This window comes from Protopterus annectens, chromosome 9.part0 (assembly GCF_019279795.1).
Source record: "Protopterus annectens isolate FY-2018-M chromosome 9.part0, PAN1.0, whole genome shotgun sequence".
NCBI classification, from domain to species: domain Eukaryota; kingdom Metazoa; phylum Chordata; order Ceratodontiformes; family Protopteridae; genus Protopterus; species Protopterus annectens.
In genome coordinates, this window is record NC_056743.1 from 876,628,549 (window position 1) to 876,651,501 (window position 22,953).

General features: G+C 41.0%; 2 protein-coding genes across 2 annotated transcripts in view; both read right to left on the bottom strand.

Annotated features, from left to right (window-relative positions):
* The window catches only part of PIP4K2C (phosphatidylinositol-5-phosphate 4-kinase type 2 gamma), a 722,271-nt gene extending 721,006 nt beyond the window's left edge, over positions 1–1,265 (bottom strand). The window contains exon 1 of the mRNA XM_044083605.1: positions 1,119–1,265. Within this exon, the coding sequence (XP_043939540.1) occupies positions 1,119–1,148 (30 nt within the window). The 5' untranslated portion in view covers positions 1,149–1,265. The remainder of the gene's footprint in view (positions 1–1,118) is intronic.
* LOC122811629 (probable E3 ubiquitin-protein ligase DTX3) overlaps positions 1–22,953 on the bottom strand; it is a 1,276,614-nt gene that overhangs the window by 1,163,345 nt on the left and 90,316 nt on the right. The window lies entirely within an intron of this gene.

The window sequence follows — 22,953 nt, forward strand, 5'->3', positions numbered from 1 at the left end:
CAGTTTTGTATTATTTACAAAGTTCTCACCCTGGTATATCTTGCCCTTCACAATTAGGGCTACGTCATCTTGGGTAATTTCTCAACTGGCACCATCTTGCTTGCACTTGGTGCTCTTCCATGCCTGAACTGCATTCATTTATGCCTCAAGTGCCTTGTCTTTAGATACTCCCACCAAGTGGTTGAGGTCAATCCTGATACTGGATATTTTCAAGTCCTCTCTAAAATCCTACTTTATTGACTTGCAAGGGCCATATGACTCTGTAATACTGCTTCTGTATGTATTCTTTAGCCCAAGCATGTACTTAGTCTTTTGGCTTTTCCCAGTTAGGGGTTGCCACAGTGGAACTCCGGTCAGCTAATGATTGGCAGTAGGTTTTTACAGTGTTGAGTTGCCAGCCCAACACCCAACCTTCAAAGAAAGCACACCCATTCACGCACGCACCTACCTGCATGTCTTTCAAATGTCAATCGACCGCGGGGAGGACCTTTATCCCATGCATATATCTCCTTAAATTATCTATGGTATGATTCTAGTTATTCCCATCAGGTGTAATACACAGCTACTGACCAATGGATAGGTGATGGCAATCCCTAACCAAATGGGATAGGTTAATTTGAGCTCAAAAAGAGAAACTGGTTAGGTTTAAAATGGCCCTCAAGGGCAGCTAGCCTAGTACTTGCCCATGAATCTATATGGTAGTTAGATTGTGTGTTAAACATTGTAATGGTGCTTAGTTTATAGGCAATTAAATGTGAAGTTTCCATTGAGAGCATTCGACAGTGCCAAAGTCAGCAAACTGTGTGCTGCAATGAAAACCCAAGACAAACATCCACATACAAATTTACAGTACGAAATACTGGCTGCAGGCACAGTGTACGAAGATGCTCATTCAGTGTCAACACTAACAGAAGTTTAGATGAGCTAAGGTACAACAGATTTCTAAAAATAATTAAAGTAAGGATTCACATAGATGTAATCCTAAATGTTGGGATTAACAAAAATAATATGATGTTAAGCTACAAAGCTTTTTCACAAATTACATGTCAAATATTTTCAACAATTTATGCAGTTTTACTGTACTTTGCACTTAGAAAAATATCATGCAAGGCTCTTACTTGGTGGTAGTCAGAAAGAATACTATGCATGTCTGCAACATCTTCACTTGAAATTTGTTTGACCACAAGTGTCTTGTCATAAGAGGTTAGCACAAGGGGTTCACCTCTGTTGTCAATTTCACTACATGGAGGACTCCGTGTCAGTGACACCTGGGAGGTAAAAAGGCAAGAAGGAATTAACATGCCATTTTGAAACAGTAAAAAATGCAACAATAAACAAATGATAAATAAGATCACTTGATTTGCAAACAAATACACTATCTAGTTCCATTTTTTTAAATTTCTTTAATAATGCTCTGGAAAGATATTAAGCAGATCAACAATTTTCTTCCAAGAAACAACTTGAGGAATAACTTAAGTGGGTGACTGGTTTACTGCATTAAGTAGGAGCTTGGTTCACAACTTTAAAACACTGTACAATAGCAATAAACCCTTAAAGAAAAATCAATACTTGAAGAGGATGGAAATATATGAAAAGGTGTGTATCACATGTATGCAAGTACTTTTAAAGTGTAGAACATTTACTCCAACTAAAGTAGCACAGTTAAAGCATACAAATGTTTCACTCAGCTACTTCAAACTACATCTCCCATTTCTACTAGCATCTTTGAGGCACTGTGTAAAGCAATCATCTTCAGCAATTTAGGTGCACTGAAAGTACAGTTGTACATATGAACTTTTCCTAATAGAGATGGTCAAGTGATCACTGCTGCTTTAGCTTTGCTGAATGGGTTATATCTTGCCTAGAATACAACAGCAGGCCATACTCCAAAGCTTAAAGGCACCATCCAAGTTCTAAGGCCCTTGAAAGCTTAGGTAGGGCTGAAGAAAAATCAACAGTCTGGATGCCAAACCTTTCAGAGCTTTCATGTTGACTGAAAAAGAGTGAAGCTTAAGCTCTGAAAGAGGACAATAGTAAGCAACACAAATCATACAAAATAATGGGGATGTAGGGAACTGAGCTGCTACTGTAGCAGTGATCAAACATCTACTACTATGGTAATTTGACTTGCACAATTGTACTACGTTATTCTTTTTTTCACTCCTGCAGTAGTCTTAGCTATTTGGGTAGACCACCACTGCTATAAAACTTGGGAGAAGGATGTCTAAGAGCCCCTGGAGAATTGTTTTAGCAAAGCCCGCTCTAAACCTGGAAAGGGAGTCCAGCTTGTAGTGCTGTTGAAAAACATACGTAAAGAGGACCAAGACATCACCTATACTATACCTCCAGGGTCCACTGCTTTCCAAACAGCCATTAAATAAGCCAAGATCCTAGTAGTGTAAGGACTGAAATCTGCCTGTAAGTGACTTAATATGATAGGAAAGACAAGAAAATAGCATGGGACAAACATTATGAAAACTGTCTGTTTTTATACTAGTTGTCCTTATTGCCTACATTCATTAGTCCTTACTGCCTACATTCATAAGAAATTAGTAACTGGTCAGAATTTCTGAAGGTTTTACTTCTGTCAAGATAAGTTGTCTGGGGGCATCCAGAATAATAAAATATGCAGTCTCCCTTGTTTTAGGTTCTGGAAAGAAGACTAGGAGACGGATAGCTTGGCTCAAAGTAAAGTACGATATCACTTTAGGCATAAATGAAAGCTTTATTTATCTATTACTGGGTAGTGTCCAACTGGGCACATAGCCCGTTTTCAGTGAAGACCTGGGGAGAAAAGCTCCAGTAGTAAGCTACATAGATACATAGAATTAAAGATTGAAATACTGAACAAAATAATCACCAAATTATACAACTGTCAGCATACAATAATTGAGATAACCTATTACAAATAATGAGACAGTATCGATACCCTATTACAATTAATACACAAGACAATATTGATAAAGGGGAAGCAGTATCAAACTTGGAAAACAGACTCATACGTTCTAGAAACCTGAATATAGAGCAGTGCATCTTGCATATGAAGTATGTGGCTTGAATTGTAGAGTAAAACAGCCATGTTGTTTGTTGCGTCTTTCAGCTTGTTAGGGGTCGCCACAGCGGAACTTCGGTCCGCTAATGTTTGGTAGTGAATTTTTACATGCCGGGTTACCAGCCCTGACGCACAACCTTCAACGAAGGTACGCCCATTCACGCATGGCTCCACACAGAAGACGCCCTAGCTGAGAATCGAACGGGACAACGTCTTACTGTGAGGCGACAACGCTACCGCAGTACTACTACCGCGGGTAGTAAAATAGCCATATTGATGGGGAAAAAAAGACACTGTTGTAGTAGTTCTAGAAGATAATGTCCAAAAGAATGGAACTCAGAGATAAACTGCACAGTAAACACAGTAAAAAACACTAACCAAAAAAAGCTGTGCAGAAACACAGACACCAACAGCTAAAACAGCAATGTTTATTTTGTAGTTGTAAGCTCTTTCACACCCTTCGGTGCTTCCTCAGACAATGCAAAACCTGAAAGAAGCAACTTATACAGATCCTATACAAATTCAAACAGACCAATAAAAATTCACCTGTCATTAATGATTCATACAAATTTAGAGAGATACTAAATAAAACAAGTATAAAATACAAAATGTCACTAAAACATATACATAATAAGCTCATTTCTTAGGCAGCTTACGCCCTTTTAATGCTGGTTTAATAGAAACAGTATCATTAAGACCGGAGCCCAAATGCGCTCCCAATCTAAATATCCATTGCATTTCTATTGTATCAGTATAAGCATAAATATCCCCCTGCCTAATATTACTGTGTATAACTTGTACTACTTGAAACAAAAATTAATGTGTAGCGCCTTCAATTACCGTATGCTTAGCTAAAGCACTATGCAATAATTCTTTCCTTGTACAGTAAACATGATCCCTTATACGCTCACGAAGTCTTCTATTCGTTTTTCCTACATAGAATTTAGCACATGTAGAACATTGGGCCAGATATATCACATTCTTGGTGTTACAATCAGCCTGCACCTTAAACTGCCATGTACGTTTAGTGTCCGGGAGTGTAAAATATTCTTCCTGAGTAATGAACTGACAGAAATTGCAATTATTGCATCTTGTCATGCCTTTTAAAAAAAGGCTGTTGACTAGTTCTTTTATTAGGATAACATAGTAGTTGCTTTAGTGTATTCTTATTCTTGTAGACCACTCTCAGATGTAGACCAACTATTTCTATAATGTCCTGATCCGTGTGCAAAATATGCCAATTCTTATATAACACATTCCTAATATATTTAACATCAGAACTGTATGGCAAGATCAAAGGTACCCCTTGTGTACTCCTATGACTATTCCTATTAGGCGTTTTCATATCAGAAAAATAAGGTCTGTTTTCCACCCCTTTTTCTCATAGTAGTACTTATAGCTTTAGATGCAGCCTTTCTGCTCATATCCCCTGCCTACAAACTCTGACAAGTATTTCTAAGTTCTCTTTTAAAATGTCATTAACTGTTAGCCTAGCTACTCTCAACGTCTGTCCATGCACTATACTAGAAAAAACGTGTTTAGGACGCATACTAGTTCTGTGTAAAAAAGGACAGTAACATTCTTTACGATTCAATTCTGTAGTGAAGAAACCCTCACTGTTTACCAAAACCATGACATCTAAATATTCTATGTTGGTTTTAGATATCTTGTGTGTGAAACACAAAAAACTACTACTGTTATTCAGATGTCTTATAAAATTCAAAAGTGAGACCTCACAGCTTCCCCATACAAAAAAAGACGTCATCTACAAAACGTCTGTAAAAATAAAATAAGGTCTGTGCCTATAAATTCTCTAATATTATCATATTCCCACTCTGCCATAACCAGATTTGCATAACTGTTGGCACAACTGGTTCCCATCGCCACACCTTTCCGCTGCCAATAGTATACTCCTTCAAATACAAACACGTTGTGATCTCAGATAACTTGCAACAGATAGCAAATAAGATCTACATTTTCTTATCAAAGGCACCATCCCTTATCAGATATCTCTTAATCATACCGATGCCTTCATTATTCGGAATGCAAGTAAAAAGAGCTTCAACATCCATGGATACCAAAATATTAGATGGACAGAAAGAATGTCCAAATTCCATGTATAAATCATGTAAAAACTGCTGAGTGTCTTTCAAAACTATACAATACTTATCAAGGACTGTTCTTGCGTGTTTATCTACATATATAGATAAAGGCTCAGTAAGCCATCCAGAACCAGATACTATTGGCCTAAAACTAGGAACCATCGGATTTTTATGAATCTTGGGTAGGCCATACAGCTTCGGTATAAGAGGGAATTCTACATTAAAATAGGCACAGAGCTCACGTCTAATGAGTCCCATACAAAGACTCATATAATCCCATAAAGACATCTTGTTGCATTTGGTCAATAGTCCATAATTCAACAGACTTATACGTCAAGGAATCATCTAGCATACTAAGCACTGATTGTACATAGTAATCATTATTCAATACTACAACTGGTCCACCCTTGTCAGCAGGTCTAACAATAATACTCATTATTTTCAAAGTTCTGAGTGCTAATCGTTCACCCCGACTCAAATTATCATGCATAACCTGTTTACGTGAATTAAAATAACTGTACAAATCATTTTCACAGGCTTTCACAAACACGTCTAAAGTAGATGAAAAATTAGGCATAAAACTACTAGGTTTAGTAAAAACATTTCTATGAGAAATACTCATATTACCAAACGTCATACGTAAAGCAATATTCCTTGCAAACAATCTAAATTGCAGTAGAGTCTCAACCACATTGGCTGCAATGGAGGGCACATAGCCCAAACCTTTAGTTAGTAAAGAGACCTCAGAGGCAGTCAATGAACAATAAAATCAGATGGTTCTTAGTTTTAGGCCAATAGTATCTGGTTCTGGATGGCTTACTGAGCCTTTATCTATATATGTAGATAAACAATTAAGAACAGTCCTTGATAAGTATTGTATAGTTTTGAAAGACACTCAGCAGTTTTTACATGATTTATACATGGAATTTGGACATTCTTTCTGTCCGTCTAATATTTTGGTATCCATGGATGTTGAAGCTCTTTTTACTTGCATTCCAAATAATGAAGGCATCGGTATGATTAAGAGATATCTGATAAGGGATGGTGCCTTTGATGAGAAAATGTAGATCTTATTTGCTATCTGTTGGAAGTCATCTTAGATCACAACGTGTTTGTATTTGAAGGAGTATACTATTGGCAGCGGAAAGGTGTGGCGATGGGAACCAGTTGTGCCAACAATTATGCAAATCTGGTTATGGTAGTGTGGGAATATGATAATTAGAGAATTTATAGGCACAGACCTTATTTTTTTACAGATGTTTTGTAGATGACGTCTTTTGTGTATGGGGAAGCTGTGAGGTCTCACTTTTGAATTTTATAAGACATCTGAATAACAGTAGTAGTTTTTTGTGTTTCACAAAAGATATCTAAAACCAACATAGAATTTTTAGAGGTCATGGTTTCAGTAAACAGTGAGGGTTTCTTCACTACAGAATTGTATCGTAAAGAATGTTGCTGTCCTTTTTTACACAGAACTAGTATGCATCCTGAACACGTTTTTTTCTAGTATAGTGCATGAACAGACGTTGAGAGTAGCTAGGCTAACAGTTAATAATGACACTTTAAAAGAGAACTTAGAAAAACTTAAGTCAGAGTTTGTAGGCAGGGGATATGAGCAGAACGCTGTATCTAAAGCTATAAGTACTACTATGAGAAAAAGGGGTGGAAAAGCCAGACCTTATTTTTCTGATATGAAAACGCCTAATTGGAATAGTAGTAGGAGTACACAAGGGGTACCTTTGATCTTGCCATACAGTTCTGATGTTAAATATATTAGGAATGTGTTATATAAGAATTGGCATATTTTGCACACGGATCAGGACATTATAGAAATAGTTGGTCTACGTCCAAGAGTGGTCTACAAGAATAAGAATACACTAAAGCAACTACTATGTTATCCTAATAAAAGAACTAGTCAACAGCCTTTTTTAAAAGGCATGACAAGATGCAATAATTGCAATTTTTGTCAGTTCATTACTCAGGAAGAATATTTTACACACCCGGACACTAAACGTACATGGCAGTTTGAGGTGCAGGCTGACTAACACCAAAAATGTGATATATAATGTTCTACATGTGCTAAAGTCTATGTAAGAAAAACAGAAGACTTTGTGAGCGTATAAGAGATCATGTTTACTGTACAAGGAAAGAATTACTGCATAGTGCTTTAACTAAGCATACGGTAAATGAAGGCACTACACATTCATTTTTGTAGTAGAAGTTAAACACAGTAACATTAGGCAGGGGGATATTTATGCTTATACTGATACAATGGAAATGAAATGGATATTTAGACTGGGAGCGCATTTGGGCTCCGGTCTTAATGATACTGTTTCTATTAAACCAGCATTAAAAGGGCGTAAGCTGCCTAAGATATGAGCTTACTATGTATATGTTTTAGTGACATTTTGTATTTTATACTGGTTTTATGTAGTATCTCTTTAAATTTTTATGAATCATTAATGACAGGTGAATTTTTATTGGTCTGTTTGAAGTTGTATAGGATCTGTATAAGTTGCTTCTTTCAAGTTTTACATTGTCTGAGGAAGCACCGAAGGGTGTTAAAGCGCTTACAACTACAAAATAAACATTGCTGTTTTAGCTGTTGGTGTCTCCGTATTTCTGCACAGCTTTTCTTTTGGGTTCGTGTTTTTTTACTGAGTTCTAGAAGATAGTTGAGCAGTTAAAAAAAAAAAAACATGCATGGGGAGAGGGAGGAAACAGAGCTGGGGTTTGTTCTCAAGGAAAACGCATATTTGAGGAAAATGAGATAAGACTGAGTTGTAGTCTGTTGAACTGGGTCAGGCATTTCTTGCAAAGAAGTCACAGCAATCAATAGTACTGTTTTCATAAGAACCTCAAACCACCCTGAAGAGCTGGGTCGAATGGAATAGGTAGTATTTTCAAAAGAAAATTAAGATCCCAAAAAGGAGGCATTGGTTTTATAGGAGGGCAGATATGTAAAATCCCCTTTCTATAACAGCTTATACATTGAGTGCATTGAAAGAGAAGGATCGCAGACACGGTAAAATGGTAAAACAATGAACCCTGACAGAGGAATAAAAAAGGCCAAGGGATTAATACTCAAATATTTTGGAACCAGAGAAGCTGTAGCCTTATAAAGGGTCTCGGTTCTTAAGGCGTCACCAACTAGAAAGCTTTTGCAAAAGTGCTATAATTATACATTTATTTGTATATGTGACTTTCTATTAGAAGGACTTCTAACCCTCCTATAATATCTGCTGCACATCCTCAAAAAGTTTCCACGAAGTTTTAATATTCTGTTATCCAGGAAGTCTGAAGATGTTTCAAGATGGGAAGCAAACAACCCCCGTCTTGTGTGAATATGTACAGTCTGTGAGGATGCTAAGGGCAAATGACCCTAGTCATTTCAAAAAGGAGAGAACTACTGCTGCCTGGACAAGAAGAGTCACCAAAAAGATTCGGAGTCCTTCTGTATCTTTAGAATGACCTTAGTTGTTGGTGGAAAGGCATACAAGAACATTCATGTCCAAGAAAGAGAGAACACATCTGTTTTCCAGGATACTCAAAAGGAGTCAGAGTTCCGGAGTACAACTTTTGACAGTTGTTTGTTTTGAACACAGGCAAGCAGGTCTAAGTCACGGGTTTCCAATGTATTAATCAAATCCTGGCAGACTCTCCAATTCAATTTCCATTAGTGAGGAGTCTTGTCCTGGGGTCTTGTCCTGCTCTTACTCAACTTAACCGCCACTAAATATTTACTCTGTACTTAAGCATACACAACGAGACTATGAAGAATTGCAATATCCCACGCTACCACAGTTAATCTATACAGAGGGAAGGACTTGGAACCTCTCCCCCAACTGTTTATGTATCATCACTGCAGTGTAATCTGCGACCACTTGTAGAGATCCAGGGGACAAAATATGGCAGAGTTGAGTGCATTTATTACTGCCAACATCTCTCTGATGTTTAAGCAATTTGGTCTGTCTTTCTGCTCTAAAGAAACTGAACTCAGACTTAGAAAAATCAGCCCCCAAGCAAAGTCTGAGGCATCTGCTGCTACAAACTATACTGGAGCTGGTAGGTAGAATGGGAGACCTAGATTCAAACAAAAGTGGTCTCTGCACCAAAACACTTCCAGTTTTTCAAATCCCAAAAAGTACAGTTTTGTACCTACCATAAATGTAGATGTTCGAGGATCCACATTGCTGCAGTCATAACCTGTGGGTAGTCCGCTGTCCTCGGTCGGCCCGAATACCAAAGTGTTAGGCTGGCGTCGGTCATGGTCGCTCAGAGCTGACGTCAGTACGCAGTAGTACTTAAGCGCCTGACCGACGCCATATCCTCAGTCTTTCTTGCCCCCAGATGTCAGAAGGCCTAAAAAGGAAAGGCCATAGCCAAAATAGAAAGTACCCCACAACCAACCTAGAAAAAATAATAATTATCCCAAAAGAAACACAGCAACCCCAAACTATAGAGGGGAAGGAGGGAGGGAAAATTGGACTGCAGCAATGTGGATCCTCGAACATCTACATTTATGGTAGGTACAAAACTGTACTATGTTCTTCGTCTCACATTGCTGCAGTCATAACCTGTGGGTAGAATCCCAAAGCAAAGGTAAAGGGAGGCTGGCAAACTAAAAAGCATTAGGAGCTGCTAACATGCCCTGTAAAATTGCAGTGGCAAACCCAGCCCTAGACTTGGAATAAAGAGGGAGATGGTAATGTTTAGTAAAAGTGTGCACTGAACTCCAAGTAGCTGCCTCCAAAATATCCTTAGTAACTACCCCCCTTAAAAAGGCAGTAGATGTGGCAGTAGCCCTAGTGGAATGAGGTCTGATCCCAGCAGGAACATCCTTTCCATGATGAGAATAACAAAAAGCAATACAATGGCCAATCCACTTAGAAATAGTTTGCTTTGAAACAGCTTTCCCTTGTGAACCCAAAGCAAAAGAAATAAATAACTGTTGAGTCTGCCTGAACTCTTTAGTTCTGCTCAAATAATGGCGTAACTGCCTGTGAATATCCAAAGAATGCAAGACTTTTTCCCCTTTATTTTGGGGATCAGCATAAAAAGTAGGCAAATGAATACACTGGTTTAAGGCCACATTAGAAATAACTTTAGGCATAAAAGTAGGGTTAGTACGCAAGGACACCCTATCCTTATGGAATATCAGGAAGGGTTCAACTGCCATGAGAGCCTGTAATTCAGATACCCTCCTAGCAGACGTAATGGCCAACAAAAAAGCAGTCTTCCAAGACAAAAACTTCAACTCAGACGTAGCTGCAGGTTCAAAAGGAGGTAAAGTAAGCTTTTCCAACACAAAATTGAGATCCCAGGAAGGAGTAGGAGCTCTATGTGGGGGTCTTAAGTTCTTTGCCCCTCTAAGAAATTGTTTAAACAAAGGGTGAGAAAATAAAGGAGGGTCACAGTCATAGTGAGCAGAAATGGCTGCAGCATGAACTTTCACGGAGGAAAAAGACAAACCCTTGTCTAGTAATTCAGTAAGGTACTGTAGTGTAAAACTCAAATTAGGCACCGAGACATCAAAACTCTTTGCTGTGCTCCAAAGAAAAAATCTCCTCCATTTATCAGCATAAACTTTTCTAGTACTAGGCCGTCTGGCTTCCAAAATGACATTCAAAACCTGTTGAGGAAGCGGAGACCCCCCAGGGTCTAAAACAGAATACGCCAGGCTGTTAGATGCAGGGACTGTACCCTGACATTGAGAAAATGATTGCTTGACTGGGACAACAGGTGAGGAATCGGAGGCAAAGGCCAAGGAGGCTCCTGAGCTAAACTCCTCAGCAGAGGATACCAGTGCTGGCGTGGCCAATCCGGTGCTATTAGAATCATGCAAGGCTTGTCCTACCTGACTTTCAAGAGTACCTTGGGAAGGAGAGGCAGAGGAGGGAAAGCATAGACGTGAAGGTTGTTCGAACTGAAAGACAGAGCATCCACTTTCCAAGCTTTTGGGTGAAACATCTTTGTGCAAAATTTTTGCAGTTGGAAATTTAGTGGAGAAGCGAACAGATCTATGTCTGGAGTTCCCCAAGCCACTGTTAACTGTTGGAATACGTGAGGATCCAATTTCCACTCGTGGGGATCCACAATTTGTCTGCTCAATACATCTGCTAAGGAGTTCTGTGCTCCTGGCAGAAACCGTGCTTGAAGAGTGATGTGCAAACTCAGAGCAGTCTCCCACAATATCATAGCTTGTCTGCAGAGGGTAAGAATGGGTTCCCCCCTGCTTGTTGATGTACCACATGACTGTTGTGTTGTCTGTTTGAATCAACACCCGTCCTGGTTGAAGTAGGTCCTTGAAGGCCATCAGGGCAAATTGGACTGCTAACATCTCCTTCATGTTGATATGCAAATTCTGTAGTCTGGGAGGCCACGTGTCTTGAATCCATTTCCCATTGAAGTGTGCTTCCCAAGCCAGGTCTGAGGCATCCGTCGTTAAGATCTGACTCGCCTCTGGTCGGGTCACAGAGAGTCCCTTGTTTAGGTGACATTCCTGAGCCCACCACAAGAATTCCTTCTGGATGCAAGGTATTATCTGAATGACAGTGTCCAAATCGTGGCAGTGTTGAGTCCATACACTTTTGAGATACCATTGTAGCTTCCTCATATGCAATTTGGCATTGGGAAGTACCAGAATGCAAGATGCCATGAACCCCAAGGCTTGAAGGACTGTCCTTGCAGTCAGCCTGGACATTACTGACAATTGCTGGAAGTATAGGTGAAGATTTCTTTGTTTGTCCGGGGTCAAAAAAGCCATCTGAGAGGCTGTATTCAGTCTCACACCCAGAAAGCACATGTCTTGAGAGGGTACTAGACTGGACTTTGTTTCGTTCACAGAATACCCTAGGCACCTTAAAACTGCCATTACATACTGTAGATGTTGAAGTAACTTGTCTTTGTCTTGAGCAAGAATCAGGCAATCGTCCAGATAAGGATAAATTTGTATTCCCCTCAGTCTTAAGAAAGCTATTACAGGAGCCAGAACCTTTGTGAACACCCTGGGCGCAGTAGATAAGCCAAAGGGCAATGCAGAGAACTGATAAAAGTACCAGCCCGAAAACGCAGGAATCTCCTGCAGCTGGGCCTGATAGGAATGTGAAGATAAGCCTCTTTGAGATTCAGAGTTACCATCCAGTGATCTTTGCCTAGCAGAGGCAGAAGTTGCTGTAATGTTAACATCTTGAACTTTGGAATGTCTAGGTATGTATTGAGAATGAACAAATCCAGAATTGGCCTCCAAGTGTTTCCTTTCTTTGGCACAAGGAATAGGCGAGAATAAAACCCTAGGCCTATTTCTGACGGAGGTACCACCTGGATTGCCCCCATCTGCAAAAGCAAAGAAATTTGTTTGTGAGCCTCCAGCCTTTGCTGAGGAGGTACATCTGGCATGCCTTTGAAAGGAGGAAAAGTGTGAAAATAAAACTTGTAGCCTTGATTTATTATGTCCAACACCCATTTGTCCTGGGTGACCAAATGCCAATTTTGTTTGAAAAGTGCCAACTTTCCTCCTAGAAGAGCTGCCAGACAGGAAGAATCTGGCAGCTGGAGATACAGGTCATTGGGTCTGTTTACGAAAAGGCTGACCCCTGCCCTCACCAGAAGATTGTGAGAACTCCAAGTCCTAGGTCTGAAAGAACCCTGAGCGTGAGCCCTGCCCCTACCACGTCTAGATCTGCCCTTAGACTGAAAATCCGAAGAAGGGTAAGACCATCCTCTTGCAGGCCAATTCCTGCTAAACTTAGGGGGCTGCACTTGCAAAAATTCCTTAACCGTCTGCATAGACTTAGCTTTGTCTTCCATCTTTTTCAAAACTGACTCCACAGGAGAACCAAAAAGAACTTCAGATTGAAGAGGAGCATCCAAAATTCGAGCTTTAACATGCTCTGACAAATTTTGATCCTTAAGCCAGGCATGTCTACGAATAACTGAACCAGTAGCAGCCACCCTGGAAGAAGCCTGAAGAGCATCAAAGCCACACTGTAAGGAATGCTTACCAACTTGATCTGAAGCATGAACTAAGTCCTGCAATTCCTAACACTCTATACCCTCAGATAAAGCATCTACCTTAGATTTCAACTGACCTAACAGAAAGTTCTGATACTTCAGCATATGAAACTGGCAATTTAAAGCCCTCATAGCTAACGTGGAGGAGGTATACACTTTTTTACCCCACCTATCCAAAGCTCTAGAATCTTTATCCAGAGGAACTGGATTCTTAACAACAGAAGCCCTGACACCCTTAGGCCCTTGAATAATAGTTTCCAGGTCAGCTCTAGGACTCTTATACAAATATTTATGTGCCTCTGGAACTCTGTAATACCTGTCTGGCTTGACAGGGGCAGGGGGTAAAGAATCAGGATTAAGGGAAGCTTCAGAAAAAACATCCTGAACAACATCTAAAACAGGGGGAATAGCCAAAGGTCTATGTTGTGGCAAAAACAAAAATTCCCTAAGCCTCTTACGAGAATCTGAAAAATCCTGACCTTCCCACTTGAAATGCTCCCTCATGGAGTGCAAGGTTTCAGAAAAGGAAAAATCCTCTGGAGGAGAAGCAGAAGGACAGGAATCCTCTGCATCCGAATCAGAATAGGGAGGAAAATCCTGAATATCCTCAGCTGAGGACTCAGTAATCTGAGGAATGCTCCAATCCCTCTAAATCTGTCTCCACCCTAGGTCTCTTCTCTGGAGGGGGCAAAGAACCCCTGATCAAAGTAATCAAATCCTCTGCCATTTTCAGCATATGTTTTTTAGGAACAGAGCCCGAAGAACTAGGACTGTGGCCTGTACCAGAAAGACCAGGTCTAGCCTTAGCAGGGCCTTTAGTGATAAAAGTAGAAGGCCTAATAACCTTTTGTAAGGATGGAACCACAGAAACTTGAGAAGCCCCCTCGGCCTAACCTAACTCCTAAGAGGCCAACTCCTGTAATAGTAAAGGTTCCCCCTGGGATTCAGCCGAGGCCTCGGCTGGATCCACAGATTCAACCGTAGATTCCATAGAACCGGCGTCCGCAACGGACGACTCATCCGGTTTAGACTTTAAAGATTTATCTTTTCGCTTCTTTGCGGTAGCGGGCGTCGGAGGATCCGACGGCATGTTGTAGTTACACCGCTTACCGAAAACAAGCCTAGCACAGTCTAATCTGCGTTTAATGGTGCGCTTATTAAATCTAGCGCAAAAGCGACACCCGACTACGTCGTGCTCAGGCCCCAAGCAAGGAATACAGATACCCTATGAGGTATCTGTTTCCCACAAAAAATACAATTATTAACTTTTTCTGACATCCGGATTAACTGAGGCAAGAAAAGACAAAAATATTCCCCAACGGGGTACTTAGCCCAACTTGGTCTTCGGTCTGAAACTCGAAAAATTAAAATTTCAGAACGCCGAACGGCACTTGCAAATGCTGCTTCTGCTTCGGACCACGCGGCAAGAAAGACAGAGGATATGGCATCGGTCAGGCGCTTAAGTACTACTGCGTACTGACGTCAGCTCTGAGCGACCATGACCGACGCCAGCCTAACACTTTGGTATTCGGGCCGACCGAGGACAGCGGACTACCCACAGGTTATGACTGCAGCAATGTGAGACGAAGAACATCTGGAGTTTGAAAAATCAAGAGGCATTGATGTTAGGACAACAGAGATTTTAGGTACCATTGATTTTTTTTTTTGTGAATATATGTTTTATGTGGAGTCTGGCTGGAGGAATAAAGAGAATCACAGATCCCATGAATCCTAAAACTCTGAGAAATTCCTATGCCAAAGTGCTAAACCGTGTAGATAAATTGTGGAACAGATCTAGAAACAGACCTACTTCACCCAATGGAGAAAAGCTTTTTTAATGGGTGTATCTAGGAAAGCAGTTCTGTGAGATAGAATAAGACAAGGTTTTTAATATTCTCCTGGAACTCAGAGACAGAGATAGTACAGTTGTGTACCTGCCATAAATGTAGATGTTCGAGTGTATTCACTGTTGCAGTCATTACACTTGGGTTATCCTGCTGGCAGGATATCCGCAGTCGGCCCGAGTTCCAAAGTCTTGGTCCGGCATCGGTTGTCGTTGCCTCCTCCCTGACATCAGTGTGCCAGGGTTATAAAAGTTGCAAGACACCATTTTCTTCAGTTTTTCTTCCCCCAGATAGGAAGGCTGTAAAGACAAAAATATGCCAAAAAAATGCATATATCACTATAAACATTTCCTTCATCTACAAGCAAATGTGCCACATAGGTAGTATAGAGATGAGAAGTACCAAAAGGTCCCAGCAATGGTAAAAGGGGGATGGTGGGTGGGTAACCTGGACTGCAACAGTGAATACACTCGGACATCTACAATTATGGTAGGTACATAACTGAACTATGTTCATCGTGTTTCACTATTGCAGTCATTACACTTGGATAGAATCCTAAAGCTGAGGTTGAGTGGCTGGGTCTAAATTGGATTTGGAGAGGCTAACAAGCCCTGCAGGACTGCAGTGGCAAAGCCTGCTCTGGATTTAGAGTAGAGAGGTAAGTGGTAGTGCTTGGTGAAAGTGTGCAATGAGCTCCAGGTTGCAGCTTCTAAAATGTCTTTGGTTGGTACTCCTCTGAGGAAAGCTGCTGAAGTGGCTGCTGCTCTGGTAGAATGAGGCCTAATGCCCTTAGGCACTGATTTGCCATGTTGTGCATAACAGAAGCGGATGCAGTGTCCTAACCATTTCGAGATTGTCTGCTTTGTAATAGGCTTTCCTTGTGATCCTGCAGCATATGCTACAAACAGTTGCTCAGTTTTTCTGAAAGCTTTTGTTTTGTCCAAGTAGAATCATAGCTGTCTGTGTATATTCAAAGCATGTAGAAGTCTCTCCCCTTTATTCTGGGGATTTGGGTAAAAAGTAGGCAAATGAATGTTTTGGTTTAAGGCCACATTGGACACCACTTTTGGCATGAATGTTGGGTCTGCCTAAGAGAAACTCTGTCCTGATGAAAAATGAGGGAAGGTTCCACAGCCATTAATGCCTGTCACTCTGAGACTCTTCTTGCTGAAGTTATTGCTAGGAGCAGAGCAGTTTTCCATGACAAGAATTTTAGATCAACTGTGCTGGCTGGTTCAAAAGGAGGCAGTGTGAGTTTTTCTAAAACAAAACTGAGGTCCCAAGTAGGTACTGGTGCTCTCCTTGGGGGTCTTATATTTTTTGCCCCTCTGAGGTACTGTCGTAGTAGAGGATGTGAAAAAATAGGAGGTTCTGTATTGTAATGAGCTGAAATGGCAGAGGCATGGATTTTAATGGATGAGAAAGATAAGCCTTTGTCCAGCATCTCAGTTAGGTATTGTAAAATCTGAGGTATATTACGGACAAGTGGTTCGAGCCCTTGTGCCTGGTTCCAAGCACAGAATCTTTTCCATTTTTCTGCATAAGATTTCCTGGTGCTTGGCCTCCTGGCTTCTAGAATGACATCCATAATAGCTTTAGAGAGAGGTGCAGTCTGAGTGGCTACATTATCTGACACGCTGCCAGGTTTAAGGTTGAGTTGACTGTGCAGAATCTGATTATTTTGTTGTGTCAGAAGATGAGGAATTTGAGGTAGAAGCCAAGCTGGGCCTTGAGACAAATTCTTTAGGACTGGGTACCAGTGCTGGCATGGCCAGTCTGGTGCAATCAGGATCATTTTTGGCCTTTGTCTGACTTTTAGTAGCACCTTGGTGAGAAGAGGCATCGGGGGGAAGGCATAGACTGTCAGGCCTTTCCAGCTGAATGATAGAGCATCCACTTTCCATGCTTGAGAGTGATAAGTTCTTGTGCAAAATTTCTGTATTTGGTAATTGTGAGGGGAGGCAAAAAGATCTATGTCTGGGCGTCCCCATTTCCTCGTTATCATGCTGAACACTTGTGGATTTAGCTTCCGTTCATGAGGATCCATTAGATTTCTGCTTAGTTCGTATGCCAGTGTATTTTTTTTGTTCCCGACAGGAATTGTGCTTGCAGATGTACTGATAGGTCAGTGCTGTGTTCCACAAAGTCATGGCTTGCCTGCATAGGGGATAGGAATGTGTGCTCCCTTGCTTATGTACAAGATAACTGTGGTATTGTCAGTCTTTATCAATAGTTGCCCTGGATGTATTAGGTCCTTGAAAGCTGTCAGGGCATTCTGTACAGCTAGCATCTCTTTTTGATTGATGTGAAGATGCATTTGTTCCTTGGTCCACGTGCCCTGAATACATTTTCCTGCCATATGTGCCCCCCAGGCATAATCCGATGCATCCATTGTTATTGTCTGCCTGGCTGTGGGTAAAGTGAAAGGCTGTCCCTTCTTGTGGTGACAGGCTTGGGCCCACCATCGAAACTCCTGTTGAAGGCAGGGAATTAAAGTTATGATTGTCTCCAGGCTGTGACAATGCCAAGTCCAAACACTTTTTAGATACCATTCTAGTTTCCTCATATGCAGGTTTGCATATGGAATTAGTAGAATACAGGATGCCATGAAGCCCAGGGCCTGCAGAATTTTTCTTGCAGGGAGCTGTGTTTTTGTTGCCATCATTTGGAAGTAACGAGTCAGTTGCCTTTGTTTGTCTGGCGTGAGATAAGCCATCTGGGCAGTTGTATTTAAGCTTGCACCCAGGAATATTATCTCTTGAGAGGGCACTAGTTTTGATTTCTTTTCGTTTACTGTGTACCCTAGGCAAATTAGCAATCTTTTTACAAATGCCAGATGCTCGAGAAGAATGTCCTTGCTGTCTGCTTGAATAAGGCAGTTGTCCAAGTAGGGATATATTTGAATTCCTTTTTGTCTGCAAAATGCAATTACTGGTGCCAGGCAGTTTGTGAAGACCCTGGGCGCAGTAGATAAGCCAAAGGGCAGCACAGAGAATTGGTAATGCATTGAGCCTGCTATGAAATCTGAGGTATCTTCTGCAAGATTGTCTGCTTGGGACATGCAGGTATGCCTCCTTGAGGTCCAAAGTAACTAGCCAAGCCTTCTTGCCCAGCATGGGCAGAAGTTGCTGTAGTGTTAACATTTTGAATTTTGGAACATCCAGGAAAGTATTTAGGATTGACAGGTCCAGTATTGGTCTCCAGGCTTTGTCCTTTCTGGGTACTAAGAAAAGTAGAGTAAAATCCTTGTCCCTGTTCTTGCTGTGGAACTTTTTGAATAGCTCCCATGTCCATAAGAGCAGCAATCTGTTTTTGTGCCGCTGCACAATGGTTTTGTGGCAGGTCTGGCATACCTTTTAGTTTTGGAAGCGTGTGGAAGTGGAACCTGTAACCCTGAGAAACAATATTCAGCACCCATTGGTCCTGGGTGATCATGTGCCAATTTTTTGAGAAAAGTGCTAGCTTCCCCCCCCTAAGAGTGCTGTCAAAAGGTAAGTGCTTGGCATTTGCAGTGGGAAGTCATTGGGACAGTTTCCTATAAGGTTGTGATGTCTTCCCCTCCTTTGGGGGCTGAAGCACTCCATTGTTTAGGTCTGTAGGAGCCTTGGGGCTGAGATCTGCCTCTTGGGCGTCTATCTGCCTCTTTGTGACTTGTCTGACACTGCAAAGGACCAATTTTTTGAAGGCCAGTTTCTGCTAAATCTAGGTGGTTGAACCTGTAAGAAATCTTTCACTGTCTGCATTTACTTTGCTTTATCCTCAATTTTCTTTAACACCTCTTCTGCCTTAACACCAAACCAAGTATCATGCTGTAATGGAGCATCCAGTAATTTTACTTTAACATGGTTAGGTAAACTTTGTTCTTTCAACCAAGCACGCCTTCGAACACAGCCTGTAACTGTGGCTCTACAAGAAGCATCTAATGAATCAAAACAACATTGCAGAGTATGCTTTCCCACTTGTTCAACTGCATGCAATAAATCCTGCATTTCCTTACAGTCAGGACATTCTGTATTAGAAACCATTTTCTGTTTTAGCAATGACATAAGGTATTGTTGGTACTTAAGCATGTGAAACTGACAGTTTAAAGCTCTTACAGCTAAAGTAGCAGAAGTGTAAACTTTTTCCCCCATCTGTCCAGAGCTCTGGAATCCCTATCCGAGGGGGCAGGATTTTTAGCAGCGGAAGCCTTAACCCCTTTAGGACCCTGAGAAATTGTTTCTGGGTTTGCCGCGGGGTTTTTGTAAAGAAATTTATGAGAGTCAGGGATTCTGTAGTACCTATCTGGCTTGACAGGTGCAGGGGGGTAAAGAATCAGGAGAAAGACTACATTCAGAAAAAACATCAACAATATCAAGCACAGGGGGGGGATAGCCAGGGGCCTGTGCTGAGGCAATAAAAGGAAGTCTCTGAGCCTTTTCTTGGATTCAGAGTAATCCTGGCTCTCCCAATGTGCTCCCTTATGGTGTGCAGGGTTTCCCCAAAGGAATAATCCTCAGGTGGAGAAGCTGAAGGTATGGACTCTTCTGCATCAGAGTCCTCATAGGGAGGGAGAGAATATCCCTGGTCAGAAGAGGAATCAGAGGAAATGGAAACCTGGTCAGGAGTCATAATCTCTGTCTTGCCTAGGCTTTTTGTAAGAAGGGGGATGGGAACCCCTGATTAAAGTAATTAGGTCTTCGGCCATTTTAAGCATCTGTTTCTTTGGCATGGATGACTGTTCTGGAGAATGCTGTACTTGTTTCCTTGTCTTTAAAGGTGTTTTTGACTTTGCCTTTGCTGCTGTAGTGGGCTTAATTGTAAGCTATGAAGGTCTGAAAACACCCTCAGAAGCCGATGCCTGCTCAGTGGCTCCTGACCCATCTGAGGGTATAGTTTCCGTAGGCCCAATACCTTGAGTTTCCACATGCCTCGGAGTCTCCATGTGGCTTTTGGTTACGGCCTGTGGCTCTGAGGTAGCGGGTGTCAGGGGCTGCGAAAGTGCCTCACTGAGAACCGGCAACTGGCCTAGAAGAGGCTTCGTCGTCGGTTTTGGACCTCGGATGCCTGTCCTATTCTTTGTCTTTGCATTTTTTATAAATTCCGGTCGTTGGTTGTTCCGACGGCATTATGTAATTAAACCTTCAGCCAAAATAATGTAAAGCAAAATCAAACCGACGTTTAATAGTGCGTTTATTGAATCTAGCACAAAACCAACAACTAGTAACGTCGTGGTCAGGGCCTAGGCAAGGAATACAGTAAGAGTGAAAGTCCTTATGAGATATTTGCTTCTCACAAGAAATACAATTATTAACTTTTACTGACATTGGTCTGGAGCAAGAAAAAGTTTCCACAACGGGGTACTTAGCTTTACTGAAGACTTCGGTTCTGAAACTCAATTTTGAAAATCTCAGGAGTCGGCTGACCGGCACTTGCGAACTGCTTTTGCTTCGTGCACCGCACAGCAAGAAAGTCGGAAGAAAATGGTGTCGGTTGCAACTTTTATACCCCTGGCGCACTGACGTCAGGGAGGAGGCGATGACCAATGACGCCAGACCAAGACTTTGGAACTCGGGTCGCCTGCCAGCAGGATAACCCAAGTGTAATGACTGCAACAGTGAAACACAATGAACATCTGCTACCAAATGAGAAATTCCCGACACTATGAAACAACCTATGCAAAGACAAAAAAGTCTAATAAGGACAAAAGTGAACATCTTGCAGTTTGTAACAGGGTATAACTGGTGCTAGGCACTTAATACACTTGGAGCAGAGGATAACCAGAAGGGTAATGCAGAGAAATTAAATTGTAATCCAGGCACAGAAAACAAACAAAAACAATACTTGAAAGCTGTAGCTACAGGACTGTGATAAAGCATCTTTTAAATCTAGTCACCAAAAAAATGGAAAAAAAAAAGAAAGGGGAAATAAGGTAACAGATTGTGAAAGGATAGCACTTTGAAATTTGGAACTTGCACAAACTGGCTGGGAAAGGGAAGTTCCAGGACTGGTTTTCATGAAGTTTCCTTCTTTGTAATCGGAAACATCTCAGAATAAAAACCTTTCACTGGAAGGAGGGCATGTTCAATTACACCTAGAGCCAGCAGATGACAAAATAAAGGGAAAGTAAAAGTAATTAAGTTAGATCTGGATGACAAAGAATTCCCTAAAAACTAGGTAGGGACTCCCACAGCCATGAGAACCATAATGAACCGTTGCTAAAGACAGATAGATATGGAGATCCACAAACAAGGGGGAAATCGGATTGCCAGGGTGGGAGGGGGATTTGTAAATAGTCAGACTTCTAGGACTGCCCTCTTGAACATATGCTTGCCTGAAGCCTGCCACATTTGCTTTTAATAAAAGAATCCTGAAAACAGGGATAAAATTTTAAACTCTGAGAATCAAGGCAGGAAACATGGGTCATTTCCTGAATCAATCAGCTTTCCCCTCATCCATTTTTTCAGGACCTCAGAAGCAGTAGGTTCAAATACAAGCTCCTTATCAAGGAAAAGGATTCAAAACTTCAGCTTTTACACATTTCTGCAAATTTACAAAATGCAACTATGCAAATCTGGTCATAAAACAGATCTATTAGCTGTTGTCTAGGAAGATGCATCAGCTGAGTCAGGAACATTTAGCGATGGTTTAGCCTCAGAAAATGGAAAAGAGGCAATTATGTTCCTCATACTGGAAAAAAGCAAGCAATAACTTCTTGAAAAATGGACTTGCCAATGTAATTATTCCCCGTAAACACTCCCCTGTAAACTTCTACTTCTCTCTTCCTTCCCTTCAAAAAACAAACTTACTACTTTATCTTCTCCTCTTGGTACATCACTATACAAACGTAACTAGTAAAATATGTTATGTAACTATTGCACTATTATGTATATATGTAATTATGAATGTATCCCTCTGATGAATGTATTTCTATGTACTTCACTTGCCACAGTTTAATGTATGACACTGTAATGCTATAATGTGTGGTACTGATGAATGTAATGTGTGGCACTGTAATGCAGTAATCTGTGATTCTGATGAATGTACTTCTGTATGTATTCAATATGTAAAATTTCTATTTTCTGTTGGAGCTTTTCTCCTCGGGCCTCTGCTGAAAATGGGCATTTGTAGCCCAATCGGACAAACCCAGTCAACAAATATAAAATAAATAATAATAAATAAAATCATGAACGTGTGAGCCTGACAGTTAAGACTTCTAAAAATAAGAATAATGAAAGAAAATACACTTTACTCAAAACTATCCAAAGTTTTCCCAGACTTGTCATAAGCAGAGGCAGAGGGATGAGCATTCACTACATGTTTTGTTGCTGAATGATTTGGCAAAGAAATAACTGCTCAGTCAGATCTGGGAATAAAAAATTAAGCATTTACTACATGGAGAAACCTCATGCAGGTTAGGTGCCTTTTCAACAGCATGGGGCTGGCACTCGGGCATGCTGAAGGCTGTAATAGAAACATCCCCCAAACCTAAAAGTACAGGAAGAACAGCCATAGACTGAGGAAATTCAGTTATAATAAGTTATATTTTTTCAAAGAAACTGGAAAGTCATACTGCCCACTGAAAAAAAAGAAATATATATAAAAATTCTTTTGGGTGAAAAAAATCAATCTCCCCAGAAAACAAATCTGAAACCACAGGGATGATAACCAAATTAGTTCCTTTAACTCTACTCAATGCTCATAGTGGGAACAATAAAAAACTGAATAGATTTTTCTTTTACCACAAAAGTAGAATGTGAAGGGCTAACAGTCAAAACAAGGCCTTGAACTAAGGCCAACAGACCCCTCCTATCTAGAAAAAAAACAGATAGGAGAAGATAAGTTTTTGCTTCACTTAGACAGGAAACTCCCCAGAATCAGACAGACACAAGACAGGGACATCAAACTTGCATATTGGGCATCTTACTCTTGCTAGGCAGAGAAAGACTCCCCAGGGCATCTA